Source organism: Schistosoma haematobium, chromosome ZW (genome assembly GCF_000699445.3).
Source record: "Schistosoma haematobium chromosome ZW, whole genome shotgun sequence".
Lineage (NCBI taxonomy): Eukaryota > Metazoa > Platyhelminthes > Trematoda > Strigeidida > Schistosomatidae > Schistosoma > Schistosoma haematobium.
The window spans coordinates 46,391,435-46,407,864 of record NC_067195.1 but is presented as its reverse complement, the minus strand read 5'-3'; the positions used below and the strand labels follow the sequence as shown (position 1 = coordinate 46,407,864).

At 30.6% G+C, this 16,430-nt stretch overlaps 1 protein-coding gene across 1 annotated transcript in view; it reads right to left on the bottom strand.

Annotated features, from left to right (window-relative positions):
* Positions 1 to 16,430, bottom strand: part of MS3_00003704 (uncharacterized protein) — a gene marked incomplete at its 5' end in the record, with an annotated part of 131,175 nt that overhangs the window by 64,230 nt on the left and 50,515 nt on the right. The window contains 4 exons of the mRNA XM_012940049.2: positions 889 to 1,165; positions 7,361 to 7,507; positions 9,214 to 9,324; positions 14,612 to 15,341. Of these exons, the coding sequence (XP_012795503.1) occupies positions 889 to 1,165; positions 7,361 to 7,507; positions 9,214 to 9,324; positions 14,612 to 15,341 (1,265 nt within the window). The remainder of the gene's footprint in view (positions 1 to 888; positions 1,166 to 7,360; positions 7,508 to 9,213; positions 9,325 to 14,611; positions 15,342 to 16,430) is intronic.

The window sequence follows — 16,430 nt, the reverse complement described above, 5'->3', positions numbered from 1 at the left end:
AATAAATTCAACTTTCATTTATCTCTTAATTTATAGACTACAAAATAGTTCTGATATTTTCTCTCTCTGTCATTAGAATACAAATGAAAAACTGTAATTTTAAAGTCATCGAAATTACAGAAACATACTAGGTATTATAGAAACTGTATTGTTAATTGACAAAATATACATCAGATAAATCAGTAGTAATTCTTATGATGTTGGATAAGATAGCTCAATCAGAATTCAGTCAGTCAGTCAGCTACAACGTAGGACCAGGAACATACTCCATTAACACAGAAAGATGAACACCGGATTCATAGAAGTAGTTAATTCAATGGTGGTAATATATAAAAGAAGGATTGCATTTAAGGACAGTACAGTAAGAAAGAATTAGTACGTAGAAAGAAAGATATGAAGCAGTTTTAAGCTCATAGTTTAAGGGAAGACAGAGAGTATATACACCTACTCCATTGTGATCGATTCTGACCCATGCCACTAAGAGTTTCCAACCATTAGTTACGATAGTCACGCGGACCCCAACCAAGTAGTCTGCATCTATCAGAATTACGGAAACATTTAAAAGATGTTGTTTTAAATATAACATTACTTATCACACACTAACCCAATTCACATGTATATATGTCATTTTGAACTTGAATGCATCTCATGTGTTATATAATGTTTCAGATTTTGAGATGGTGGAGAAGATTTGTAGCTCAGGTGGATGATTTTGGTGTTTCAGATTAGCTATATATTCTATTCCTTAAATTTACATAGACAATGGACAGAAAAATAATACAATCATCATTCATATTTAAGTGTAAACTTTACAAATATGTATATATCGCACTTTATCATTCTCTTTTATATAATGAAATCTATTAAATAGAAAATATTTTAACTCACCTAAAACTCTATCATCCTTCCATATCATTTCATCTGTATTATACATTGTAACTTCAGTTTCATCACCATAATTGTAATGATCTTTATTGAATTGTTTCAATTTATATTTATTTAATTGAATTAATGTTTGATGAATATGTAACCATTTGATAACTTTTTGTCGTAATAATTTAACAAATTGACTTTGTATTACAGTTTTTGTTATTCTATTATCATTTATTGTATTATGATTAGTTTCAGTTAATTCAACGTTACATAGATTTATATTTTGAATATCCTTTATTGATAAATATTATGTAATCAAACAAATCATTAATCAGTCCTATTTATAAATATCTTTTATTGATATGATAATAATTCTCTAAACATTAATCAATAATAGTTAGCAATGTCTTTATTCTAAAAATGTGGAATTATGAATTAGTTGTTGCTTAATTCTGGAGACAAAAAACCCCCCTTTCAATTAATAACGATAAATTAATCTTAATCAATATTCAATCATCCCCTTTGTATATTCTATTTATTTATTCAATAAATAATTCATTAAATAATCTTTATTCTATGATTGTGTAACTTATGTACAAAAGTTTTTTTTTAAAGTATGATGACCTTATTGAACAAATACTAAATTCTATTCACATAATAAATAGATATTTCAATAGTTTAGATCATGATTCAATTGAAACCATCAAGCTCAGAGAACAAAACACCACCAAAATCATCCACCTGAGCCACAAATCTTCTCCACCATTCAATTGAAGCTAGACCACCATGGAAAACCTATAAGCACTGGACGGCCTTTTTGTTTTAGTATGGAACTTCCCAGTAGTGCACATCCACCATCACACCTCGCAAGATTCGAACCCAGGATCTATCGGTCTCGCGTGTGAACGCTTAACCTCTGGACTACTGAGCCGGCATCCAGCGGTATTAGTGTCTAACTTCAACCAATCCACGAAGATGGATTAATTGATTAACACATAAAAAATAAATATACCTAACATGTAGCTGAATATACAACTGAAATAATTGACAAAATTCTCACTGTGAATATGATGGATTACATAACTAGATAGTTCATGCTTCATTCATCCATTCATTATAAAATAATAAAAACACTTATGTGTACTAATTAGACAAACATCTTGTATATTATTTTTTGGTCCTAATAAACGAAAACACGTGTAGAGACGACCAATTATACTGCGACATTAAATCATCTCAGACTTTATTGTTCTTTCATTTCTATATCAATTACTCTCTGTTCCCGTTCTCTTTTATTTGATCTTCTCAACTTGCTATTGTTAGGTATTTCTTTATCTGTTTGGCGTTATATACTACGTAAGTCAACATAATTAGCAGACAGCACATTGAGCCTTATGCATACTTTTGAATAATTCTTTTGCTGAAAGACGTTATTTATCATTAACTTTGTTCACGGTTAATCATTTTATTCAAAGATGAATTTAATTACTATGGGAAACAAGTATTCAACAACTAACATAAACTTGTATCTTAGAGTCGATCTAATCATGCTTCCAAAATAATTTAAATTGTTTGCAGATATTGATGTTTGTTTTCAGGGATTTCATAGTGGTGACAAGCAAATAACTCTGTCCAAAAGTATTATGTACATTTTATTATATTACTATCTGAATAATCATCTTCCCGTTAATCTTATGTTTGGGTGCTATTCTTTCTCTAACTACGATACGTTGCTTCAAGATTGTCCTGCGTCAGCTGCTGAATTAATGATAGAGAGTGAAACAACTGAAAGCATCGACTGTACCACTTATTTTGAGGGTCTTATCGGTCCTGATGGCATAGTATCTGATGAAATCTCGGCACCGATTTAGAAGTCTTCACTAACTTTTGCCAACGTGTGTTAATTGTGCGTTGGCGAGATATCCATCTGATGACCAAAAGAATAATTTACTTCACAGCAATTCTCATTACTCTACTTTATGACTGTGAAACATAACCATTAAAAACAGAGGATATTCGTAGGTTGCTAATATTCAATCATAAGTGTCTTCGAAACATTTCTCGTGTATTTTGGGACCACCGAGTAAATAATACTCAGGTTAGGAATATAGAACTAGGTAAAGATGGCAAATCGATTGATGAACTAGTAAATCTTCATCAATTAAGGTGGGTTGAGACATGTGTGACGTATGCACAGTCACCGCATATTTCAACACGCCATATTGATAGTGTGCGTGTCGGCTGGAAGAAAGCTAAGAGTGGCCATCCATAAAGTCACTGACAACTGGACTGAGCCATGTTAATAGATGTAAACTACCTGGTTGTTGCCTGCGTGAATGCTGTAACCAGCGGTTAGAGATTTTGAATGACATAGCTCAAAATCGTTTGCAGTGATGCAGGCTCATTCATTTTTTATCATCTCGTATATTCTGAGCTTCTGAATTCCTCATAATTTTTATATTATTGTAAATTATATTTTCTTGAACTAATATCTTGATGCCATATCTTTCTGTTACCATTGATACTGTTATTAGCTCTTTTACTGTGAGATTGTCCCTGATATTTCCATCTTACTGTGCTAATGGATTGTGATAACTTGAACGGCTGTATATAAATACCACACTTTACTTTGAATCTGACTGACTATCTGGCTTCCCGTTAATTTGTTAATCTAACCAGTAGTCGTTACCACATTCAGTTTCATTTCAACTACTTTGATTTACACAGAGTTAATTCCCTACTCCTATACTGATTTCAAGAAATAGAATCTTAGATTGATAATAATCAATACTAGAACTAAAGATTTCTATGTCCATTCATATTCTTCTTTCCCTTTATAACAATCATATTGAAAGATTAACTCATAAGCAATTTCTACGCAGTTCGATATAATTATCACTAATCTATGAATTGTTATTCGGTTTCTGTGCATTCAATTCACAGATCATGTTAATGAGAGAAAATAAAACCGTTTAAGCTTCGATAACTTTCAAAGTATTAGAGCCATATGTATGTACTGAACAATTTAATCAGACTTTGATTAGCTAGAGTAGTTACATAAGAAATAAAAAAGTCAAACGAAATAAATTTAAACATAAAATCACGGATATTCAGGTAACATTGAGTATACAACACCTATGATATTATAAATTAAAGTTTAGTTGGGTTCAGTGCAAGTGCAAATTGCTTTCAATACACAAAGATATTATGAATTTTCATATAGCTAGACTCTGGAAGAATCCAAGTATTTACTCTTCTACATAATACTAGTAAATCTGGTTTTTGATGAGTACTTTAATCCTGTTGTATTTTCGATTAGCGACACAGAAGGATGACAGTTGATAACCTCTTATCAGATTAAGCGTTTTCGAAGACACGTAGGTCTGCACGCTGAATGTTTATCACAATGCTTGAATATCCTATATTTGAGCTCCGATAGATTCATGTGCCCAGAGCTGTGGATGTTCAAACTAGGACGAAACGGTTATTTAATGCTTTCCATCATTTGATGGTTGTTGAAATTAATTTAGTCCATGTTGTGAGACTGCACGTTTACTTCACTATTTAACTAACGCTATATGGATGCAGTGACTACCTCTTTCTACTGATATAAGGTTTGTATGGGTAGAGCATCTAATATTTTTGGAGTTGAATGTTATTCTACTCTTCATCAAAAAACTTTCCTATTGCGTTTATTGATTTTAGAGCACAACTCGTAATCTCATATTTGTCACTGATTACTGTAATGTATTCCATATATACCTTAGAAAACTTTACATCCTGAATTGAATCGTTATCCAAATGTTACATTTATGTTAGTAATACTTTACACGGTTCTGATAAACATCATCTCAGTGCACTGTTAGATTATCACACACATAATACCAATGGAATACAGATGTATATGTTTAAGTAATGATAACATATAAACAAAACATTTGTTTCCTAAAATGCCTTTAGTTTCTATGGTAATGAAATATGAACAATGACTACAAAAAATAACTTCGGACTGCCTTAGTGAATACTATGTTTCGACAAATTAGCTCTATATTTTATTTTTATCATTCCCACCAGATCCCACTTAATTGTGATAACCTCATCGACCGTCTTAGTAAAGTTATCATGCCAATTAGGCATATTATTATCATTAATATTATTATTGTTAAAGAATTTGTAGAGATTTTAGAATTTTCATAGTTTAAATCATGAACCATGCTTAGGGTGAAACAGTTATCCATCCTCGTAACGGAAAACGGCTGTGCAATATTATGAATTGACGTTAAACATTCACACTATCAGATCTTAGCTCAATGATCTGTAGGTTAAACGTTTGTAAGCAAGAATGAAGATCCTGGGCTCAGTCGACAGAAGCCTATCATGTGACGTACCTAAAATGTATTTAAAAGAATCCAATCGGAATTCATCATTAATTACACGATACTATTTACTCCAGTGATCATAGGTTACTGACTTATCATATAACTGATACAACATGATAGTTATCCAACTCAGACAGCGGAAAATAATCGCTTACTATCGAGAACCAATCCAAGTTTTATATGTTTACCATTTGATGACAGCTCAGTGGTCTAGAGGTTAGTCGCTCTCTGTTAAACCGAAGGTCTCCGGTGCTATACGCAGTAGGATCGTGGATGGACCCTCTTGAAGAGTTCTATGGTAAGATGAAACAGTTTGCCGTGTCTATCCTCGTTTTTAGTGATAGTTTAGTCAAGGTCAGTTCGTTTTGAAACCATGAAAGTTATTATTATTATTAGCCTTATCTTCATTATCATAATTGTTTTAAATTTGTTTAACCACTCCTATATTTAACTATTTAATTATTTGCACCCGCTCAGAATTTTCGTACCACTTTGAATTATTACCATGATAGTTATTACTATTATTATTATCATCACCATCAGTATTATGAATTCCTAATCATTAGATTTGTGTAACGAATATCATAATAATTTTATCATTTGTCTATCTTAATTTGCATATTTTTTTCTTATTCCTGATTATAACATGATCCCTCTTATTTGTCCCGTTACTAATAATATTGTATGGATGTGAAAAGTAATTGAGATTACTATTCATTGGTAAACTGAATGAAATTGTGTTTCAAAAAAGAAACTACACTTATAAACGATTTTATTTATAGATTTAGTGTGTATATTAAGGGTTGTAAAGAGTGTGAAACAAAATGGATTCATTTTATCCTAAAATGTTCGTGCTTCTTGGTATATAAGAGATCAACAAATATTTCTGTCTCTTATGTAATAATTATTGTCATTCTTGATACTGTATGGATAAATATTTTCATTATTTCTTATTGAACATTAAAAAAATGAATAAAATCGTTTGAAGATAGATTATATCACGAAATGATTATAGTCATATGGCCATTAAATACCAAAGTGTCCCGGTGTGTTGCGTATTTATATTATAAAAAAACTCGAGCCACGAGCACCAGTGACGCTCAGGCATTTTATGTTGAGATGATGGTGGCTAGCAGTGACTGAAGATAATAACGAGACAATCAGCATAGGATGCACATATGTCAATAAGAGACTGATCAATTGCAGTCCCAAATATCAGTGATACATAACAAGTAATCAACACAAAAATGAATTAAACTTCATCCAATTTCACAAGCTAGTGGTTATCTTAACTCAGTAAGTAACTGATTAACACAATAGTGTTTGAGGCAAATAGTACTGGGTTCGAGTCCCGGGGTTGACGTCAAACCTGGGATGCAGGTACATTTAGCTGATGACTCCCAAATATGGTGAAACGCGCGTCATGGATGTCACTGCTAGTCACCACCATCTCAGCTTGTAATTAGTTTTCTTCAAAAGAAATACTCGAAATGTTTTTTATTGAAGCAATATGAAAATATACTGAGATAAATGAAGAAGAAAGCATACGAAAGGAATAGGGAAGATAGTCAAGTTTTACTTGGATGTAGATTAGTCATTGATTGGTTGACAAGTGAGAAATGAATTGACATCGCATTTATAATTTTGCTAGTTTGTATTTGTTATTTGAATTTTCTTTAGAAATTGATACTTGTTAAAATCACAAGATTTGTAATTAAAAACAAGTGAAAGGAATATTGTTAATGCTTATGTATATGATAAATTATACGAATGTGAACATTCATTTTTCTCTTAAGAGAATTTCTGTACAAAAATAACACTAAAGGAAACGACTTAGTGTTTTCTTAAAAACTGAAATAAGGATGATTAATTTCACTATTCAGTTGGTTCATCGGTTAAGACTGATTAGAGCAGTCTAAAAACTGGCTTATATTTACACTTCCCAATGATAGCAAAGGTTTGATGGAAGAATTGCATATGTATATGTATGGTGAAAAACTAGACTTCCTCAAAATATTTCGATTCCATTATCCAAAAAATATTAATTACATTAGTTCAATTAGTTAATAATTTAAAATAAATGAGAACCTTCATGTGCATTTACTTACCTCCAGGTCAAGTTGTTCGTTGATTTTTGTGCACTTAGTAGAAGTATAATTTTGTGCCATGTCAATAATTTTCGTCACTATTTCAGCTTCTTCATCCGTATCTGTATCGACTGACAGAAAATCTTCTTCACAGTTAATATCAGTTAACTTTGAAAATTATAGAGAAAAAATTCATTACAATATATTAGTAAGAAACAAGATTTAGTTTTGAAATGAGCAATATAAAATTACTAAGCCGCATTTATCCATTTTTCATACGAAAGTTGTTGAGCGAAGAAAATTTCTTTTTTCCTCTGATATCATTTACTCAAGCTGTGCAACTGTATTTTTAATTAACTTGATACAATGTAGTCTGTAGTAAAATAGAGATATTGTTCAACTAGAGTATCAGTGAGAAGAGAACTTTTTTCTCTGTGATGTCTTCTTTTTGTCTAATGACACAATAAGTTTAATTCGTTGTTTTGCACATAACAATGACAAAATCTCGTGAACAGGAACTTCATATTTATAAGCTGATTTATAGAGTGTGAATGGAATCTAGGAGGAACGGCATGTTTCCCTTACAATTTGTTATTTGTGTATGCTATTAGGGATTTTGAAAATTCATATATGCATTACTTACTTATGCCTGTTACTCCCAATGGAGCATAGGCCGCCGATCAGCATTCTCCAACCCACTCTGTTCTGGGCCTTCCTTTCCAGTTGTGTCCAATTTTTGTTCATTTTTCTCATATCTGTCTCCATTTCTCTGCGTAATGTGTTCTTTGGTCTTCCGTTTTTCCTTTGGCCTTGAGGTTTTCATGTGAGAGCTAGCCTTGTGACATATACAAATATCGTGAATCATGGCAAGCGTTCAGTTAGAACACTTTCTATAACGATATTTATACTAAATACTGTATTGAAGCTTATGCAGTTTCTAGTACTATATCAAGCCCATATGGCTATACTAGTTACTGGACGGGCCAATTAATGTATTCATTTTGAGTCACATGTCGACCTAGTGAATTACTCGCTTATAACCTTGACTGTTTTTATACTAGCGTATATGTCTGTATTGCTTACCCTATTTATCACATGTCTTTAACTTATTTTTGTCTGACTATAGATCAGGCCTTCTCAAATGGAGTATTTACGTCTGCCTTTTTCGCCTCACTTTAATTTTGGGCCTCTTATTAATTTTTGTTTCAGTAGACGAGTATCTGAAATAAATCCATCCATTTCAAATATTATTTGGCTTATCACCACTGTCATACAAATAGGATTAGCCTAGGTGTAATATACCGAGTTAAATGGAAGATATATATTCATGAATTCTTCATAATTTCTTTATAATTGGAGTCCGATTAATGGGCCACTAAAGACAGCCATTGATACAAAAATAATTTTGAAAAACAAGTCCCATGTATAATTAAATGGACAATGAACTTTATTACTGCTCATTACGCAATAACATGAAAATGTCGCCAACACCAATTATTGATTAACAGTTTTTAAAATCATTTTTACAAATCGATAGAAATGGGTTTGAAACTGTCATAAATAACTTCGTATCGTAGTTACAATGATACGAAGGAAACAGTAACAATATAAAATGTAATTGTTTCGAAAAACACATAACAACGGTTACTATATTACGTAAGCAAGTTTATGTTCATAAAGAATTTCTATCCTCAGCGATGAAGTTTCCTCATACCATAAGGATACTTAACATTGAACAGGACTTCGGAATTTTTTGCTGGAATTTTAATCATAACTAATATTATATACATAAAACTAATATACTCATACTTCTATAAGAGATTTTAGTAGTTTAATAAATACTTCTAGATGAATTTATCAAGTTTATAACTTACCAAATTGATTTTATTCAACCTTTGTATTTTTAATTGAATTGGAAATGGTGTTGATTTTAATAATCTAACTGATTTCATTAAATCCATGTTAATTAAATTTATTCCATTTACCTAAATGAAAAGGTTAAGTTTGATTAGTAAACAGTATTTACATAACAATTATGATTAGATCAATGTAAATTAACTTAACAATATCTATTGAATTTACCTTTTTCTTTTCAATATAAAGTAATTATTGCATATTTTCTCTTTATTAAAGTTTTCCTAATATTTTTAGATGAAAACATAAATTACTTGATACATAAAGTGAACTTGTTTTGAATATTTGATGTGAAAAGAGAGAAATAATAAAGAAATAAAGAATAGAGGCTTTTTCTTGGGACATTGTTCCACTTAATTTAAGATCTTTAAAGTACTAGCATTTAGTTTTATCCCTGTTTAATGTGTAACTTACTCCCATATACTTTTCTGTTACTAAATTACTGTAATTTAAACGTCACCTTTGTAATCCAGTTTTCAACTCTAATACCCTGGTTTGAACTCAACTGTATATTACTGTGTATTGTAGGTAGTCATGCTAATTCATATGCATTAGAAACGTTTTAAGATAGTTCCTATTCTTTTCGTTAGCTAATCAACCTGTCAGTTCATAGTTCAGTGACAAAAATGCTTCCTTCACTTTGTCATTAAGAGCTTTTGGTGATTGTTAAAATCACGGATTGCAAGTCTTAATGCTTTACTAAGTAGCCTATCGCTTTAAGGCCTTAAACGAAATTGAAACAATTCTCTTACTCTGACTGTATATTAAGCACAGACAAGTGGGCAGACATATCAAGGGGTTAATAATAGTCGCGTTTTTAGGCCACATATCTGTTTGTTAGAAAAAGAATCACATTATAATGAGGTACTTAAGAAATATGATGTACGGCATGTGATAATTTTCTGAATCTCATAGAAACTCATCAAAGCTTCCACAACGACTACCGACTTCATTTAACAACTTCACACCCCCAAAGATGTTTCTCAATACCATATATATATATATATATATATATATATATATATATATATATATATATATATAATGGAAACTGAACACTGTATACTTACTGATAAAATACAGTCCCCAATTCGTAAATGACTGTTTTTATTGGGAAGTTGAATACCACTGATGACTACATAATAATTTGAAGTTTCGTCGAATAATGAGTTCAAACCTGAAGCAAAAAAAGAAACAATAACTGATGTTTGATCTACCCAAAAATGTGCACGTAAAACAATACACCAGTGGGTGTTTAAAAAAACAAAAGTTAAATAATTTTGATGACAGACCTGATACTTTGGCATTTGCGAGTGATCGTACCAACGATCCAAGACTATATTGATTCAGGAACAGTTATTTAAACATTTGATAAATGAATCTACCTCATACAAAATTTACAACTAAAAAGTTCTATTGAAATAGGTCTATGGAGATTACTTAGTTTAAGGAAAGTTTGTACTGCAGACTAACGTTACTTAGACAACAATTAAAAACTGGCGGGAGCCAAATAGGCATTCTGCCGTCTTTGAAACTTTCGGAGAGTTCTTATCATTATTATCACTAGCTTTATTAGCTTTATTCAATATCCTATTTTTGATAAAATGTAGAATTCTTAGCATAAGTTACCGGCAACGATATCGCGGGATGACTCTAATAACCTAAAGTTTTGAAGATTAAGAGTTATTTTCATATTAGACTCACAATGGTAAACAATCCATCAATAGTTCAAATGTCATCAGTTATGAATCTTTACATTAAGATCGGATTTAGCCTGGATAATCATTGTAACTCATTGAAATCAATGAAAACATGTTAAGTATTATTTGAATAGTAGTTAGAATAGAAACCTAGCACAGAGTGGGTTGAAGAATGCTGATCGGCGGCCTATGCTCCATTGGGAGTAACAGGTGTAAGTAAAGTAAGTAAGTAGAATAGAAAAACCAATTATATACCGACTATATTATTCACACGATGGTATTTCAAAAGACTCGTTTCTTTTTTATGAATTAAAAATGTTATACAATCTCAATGAAGTGTAGCTCAGAACAGTAACAATGACCTTTAATTAATACTGGACATTAAAACTATACCTTAGTGCATAAACTGTTCAACGAAAATTCCATGGCAAGGATAAAGTATCTATCATTTCAAAACTTACACGACTTTTTAGTTATGCCATTCTTAAAATGTATTTATGCTTTTCACACAATAGTTATTAAGAATTATTCAAGATTTTTGACTTATACAATGTATATTTCTTAAATAATCTTATACATTAAAATATTATAACCTCAGATTATATGTATTCCATATATCTTAGGGTGTGTATTATTTACAATTCCATGATATTTTTTATTAAGATCATGAACCAGTTGATGTTAAACCACTATTGAAAACTCGAAAGCATTGTAAGGCCATTTCGTCTTATTGTGGGACTCCTCAGCAGTGCGCATCCACGATCGCGCTCCTAGGATTCGTACCCAGGGCCTTCAGTCTCACGTGCGAATGCGTAACCTCTCAATCAAAAACACAATAATCTCCACAACACTATAATGATAATTCCATGATAAATGTCCAATCACAATACTACACATATTATTTCATTTCAAATAATATACTATTATTTATTTTGAATTTCAACTATCGTTTTGTATTACATTTTCAATATGACTTTTCTAATTATTTTCAGAAATAGGTATTATTTAATAAGGAATCAATTATTCTTCATAGGACTTGAATTTTACAACTTCCGTCTAATACAAAGTTTATTATAATAACACAATGAAATTATTTTTTATATTAATGATGTGAATAAAAAAAATAAATATTATTTAAGAAAAGAAATTAGATTGGGTACGCAAATCAGTTGTACATTTGACCTTCGATGATGAATAAAAAGGTTAGTTTTTATTCCCGCGAGCGGGATCGTGGATGCGCACTGCTGAGGAGTCCCACAATAGGACGAAACGGCCGTCCAGTGCTTCCAGGTTTCCAAAGGTGGTGGTCTAACATCAATCGGTTTATGATCTTAATCAAAAAATATTGTCTTTGTGATTTATTGTAAACAATGATTTGCCTAAATATTTTCACTTGTAGGTTGTATTGATTTGTTTTTCTTACAAAAAAAACGAACTAGCAACAGTTGTTACCATATGTGCTTATTTATGTTTTCGAAAAACAATATAAAAAGAAATAAATCACTTAAAATAAAGAAATCGATATTATTTGTCTCCAGAACAATTCATGTTTGAATTTTAGAATAGAAATTAATAAAAAAATTAAATTACTGATGTAAAAACAAATGATATAATCTACTAATAAAAGAAATACGTAATAACTCTCTTATTTGTTGATAGAATTGTAATTAACCTTGATTATTTTATTTTAATTTTATAGTTGAATTCATGAGTTAATTGAAGTTAAACCACCATCGTAAACATGGGACCATTGGACGGCCATTTCGTCCCTGTATGGAACTGCTCAGCAATGCGTATCCATAATCTCACATCGTGAAATTCGAACCTAGAACTTTTAAATCTCAAAATCAGTAGAATAATTACTCATTTAGAAATGGATAATATTTAACTTTTGATATTAGTTAAACTGTAAAAATTTAATTTTAAATGCTTTATAATAATTTAAGCGAGTCGATTTAGTTGAAATAATCATCAATAAACTTGATGTTCATTTTTTTCAGCTATCCAAATAGTTTATTTTCAACATAAAGAAAAAATGATATCACATTTTAAAATGTTAACTGTACATTTAAACAGCACTTTTGAAACTAAATGAACACGATTTCGAGATTATGGAAAATTATGCACAAATATAGGAACAAAAATCAAACCAATGGGGGACACAACCAAAGTTAAGGTCAATAAGAACCAATCAACGTCGAGGTGTACAGAACAAGCTGTGAAACGCATATGGAGAAATTCAAACACTTCACTCCTATCTGAAGTTCGTGTTAATGATGTCGTTCAGAAGAACGATGAAAGCTCTACGACCAAACCATCTAGCTCAGAGAACAAAATTCCATAAAAAAAACACGATTTCAAATAGAATTTCTATTGAATTTTGTATAAGAATCTAATTTTCGTTATGATCACAAATAAAAGGAAAAAGTCTACATAGAATAAATGAAATGCAGTTAGCAGTGAAATTCAGGAGTTATGTTATTTTATTAAAATAACCCATAGTGTCATTGAATAAGAAAAAGAGAATTCAGCGAAGAAAATTTTTCTTTTCGACGAAATCGTTTACTTAAGCTGTACATTCGTATATATAGTTATATGGAAAATGTATGTCTATAGAAGGATAGAATGGATTGTATCACAAAAATGGATTCGACAATAAATAACAAATGAGGTTAACGTACTAATCTGTCAATTGGACTATTATCTGACCCTTAGATTTTGTTCTTCCTTACCCCTTGATTAGTACGTTAACCTCATTTGTTATTTATTGTATGTTATTTTATTTAGGACCCTACAATATAAAAGATTACAAAAAAACCAAGGAAAAATTATATTATTCTGTCTAGTAAAAATGTAACACATTTGCATACTCCGTTATATTTAGTGATATATTTGTCGGAAGTTCACTTCAAGCTTCAAATTACTTGCATACATGTGTAATTCTTAATTATAATGTCTGAAAATATCTCAGTACATATTTACTCGACCAGATTGTTGATAATGATTCAGATGACAGATAATTCCCATTTAAACATTAAAATTAAAACGCGAAGTTCAGCGATGTCTTATATTCTCATTGTTTTATTCGTAAATGCTCATCATATCACCTTATTTATTTTCTACACCTCTATGACCTTTAATTATTATGCCAAAAAAACATTGTAATCATCTTATTATATTCACTAAATCTATTGTTATCATTCATATTACGTAATCTAGTATTATAACCTTTTTTATTAACTGTGTTCACAGTTCCTCGGGGAATTATTACTTTTACAAAAAACTAAAAATTTTCACATATACGATTGTACAGCTTGATAATAAATTCGTTGAAAAGAGATCCCTTCGCTGAACTTCGTGTTTTAATTTTAATGCTTTAGATGTTTGGGAATACTTCTAGTGATTTTATAGATCAACTGATTAACAAGATATATTCCCAATAAATAAGAAGCCTCTACATGTGATCATGAAAGCAAAACAACATCAAATCATTTCTTCTTATGAAAGAGTTCATCAGTGAAGTTATAAAATATTTCCAATCTTGGTCTTTTTACATCATGTGATAACTTGAATAGTTTTCTACATAGAGAATCTAGAATTCTTTCAGTGAAAGAATAAAAAACAACAACTGATTAATCATAATTTATAATTGAAAAACCTTACGTGATACTGAAAATCCTAAATTTTGGTTAGAATTTCTATAAACGTATAGTGTGAACTGTTCAGACAACAGGTTAACATTTTGTATTATATCATTATTTATAAATTCATCTACAGTTAAATTGTTGTTGCTGTCATTATCTTCTTTCTTATTTTCTAATTTTCCTCCAATGAGTAGTTGATTTTGTTCAGTTTGAGAAGAATATTTATCTGATTCATTTGGATGATTAGAAATTATAAATGAATGCTCACGTTTAGTCTTGTGATACTTATATTGTTTATCTGTTGATAAAGTATTTTTTAGTTCAATAGATTCTTGATTTACATTTTTGAATATGCCTTTAACTGGAAGTGCATCATAATTGGAATCAATAAATCCTTCATGATTGTGCTGATTGGTAATGTTTGAGAAGGTGGTTATATTTGACATAGCAACTGACTTTGAATTTAGTTGTTCATTAGAATTCCAAAGATTAAGTGTTTTATTCACTTGTCTCAAATAAAATTGTTCATTTGTCCAAGGAAATTCATTATTATTCAACTTTATAATTGGAATATTACTGCGTGATTTAAACATATGGTTATAAGCAATTTTGTTAAACTGATCAATTTTTTGCTTAACATTTGGTAGTTCCTTTTTTAAAATTAATTTGTCATTTTTATTAGGCGTATCCATTGAGTAGTAGTAAATTGGATTACTTTCAGTAATTAAGTATTTTCTAACAGTTCTGTAAGGAGAACAAAATAAAAATACAAAAAAAGTTTTGTTTATTAATTTTAAATGAATATCGAAATAAATTCACTTAATATTGCTTTTTTGGTATTTAGGACTGCAACTGATCAGTCTTTTATTAGCACATGTGCATACTATGCGTATTACCTTAATTTACAAGTATTATAAGCAAGGATGGATAGTGAACTCTGGATAGTCAACTCTGAGATGCAGGTACATCGAGCTGACGAGTCTCCAATAGGACGAAACACGCGTCCTGGATTCTACTGCTAGCCACTATCCATCTTTGCTTAAAATGTCAAATTATTTTATAATCTAGCCGTGAGTTTAATAACTTGTGTTTCTGTTGTATCTCATGTTTAAAAGTTCATGCACTTTTATTTCGTATCTTATTTGATAATAATGATAACATATAAATGTTTTGATTGCACTTAATATCGTGAAGCTAAACATTGCTAGGAAACCAATTCAAAATATTAATCTTTGGTACTTTAGTTATTTGGCCATAATAATTGTTACTGATACCCTGATGATATAAACGCACAAGCTAATACAACAAACATGAACCATTTAGTTTACCACATAATCTATCATGATTTACGGATGGGAATTCATATACCCTGTGGTATTTATCCTTTTATATATAAGGAATTGTGTTATTCTTTGTAATATTCAAATGATTATAAATATGATGTAATTAGTCTACTTGTAATGTAACAGAAAATTTTGTAAAATAAATTCAATGGGATCATCCTTATTTTGTCAAAAGCTAAGGAGGTCTTGTGACGCGAATGTAACAAAAAATGAAGGAGAAAGCGACCAGTGTAACAGCCTCAGCAACAGTAGGTCTCAACATGCACAAAGGGAAAAGCAAGATTCTCCGATACAACACAACATGCACCAATCGAACCACACATGACGGAGAAGCTTTCGAGGATGTTAAGACCTCTACATACCTGGGCAGCATCATGGATTAACACAGTGGATCTGATGCAGATGTGAAGGCGTGAATTGGCGAAGCAAAAACAGCATATTTACAACTGGAACTCAAAACAACTGTCAATCAACACCTAGATCAGAATTT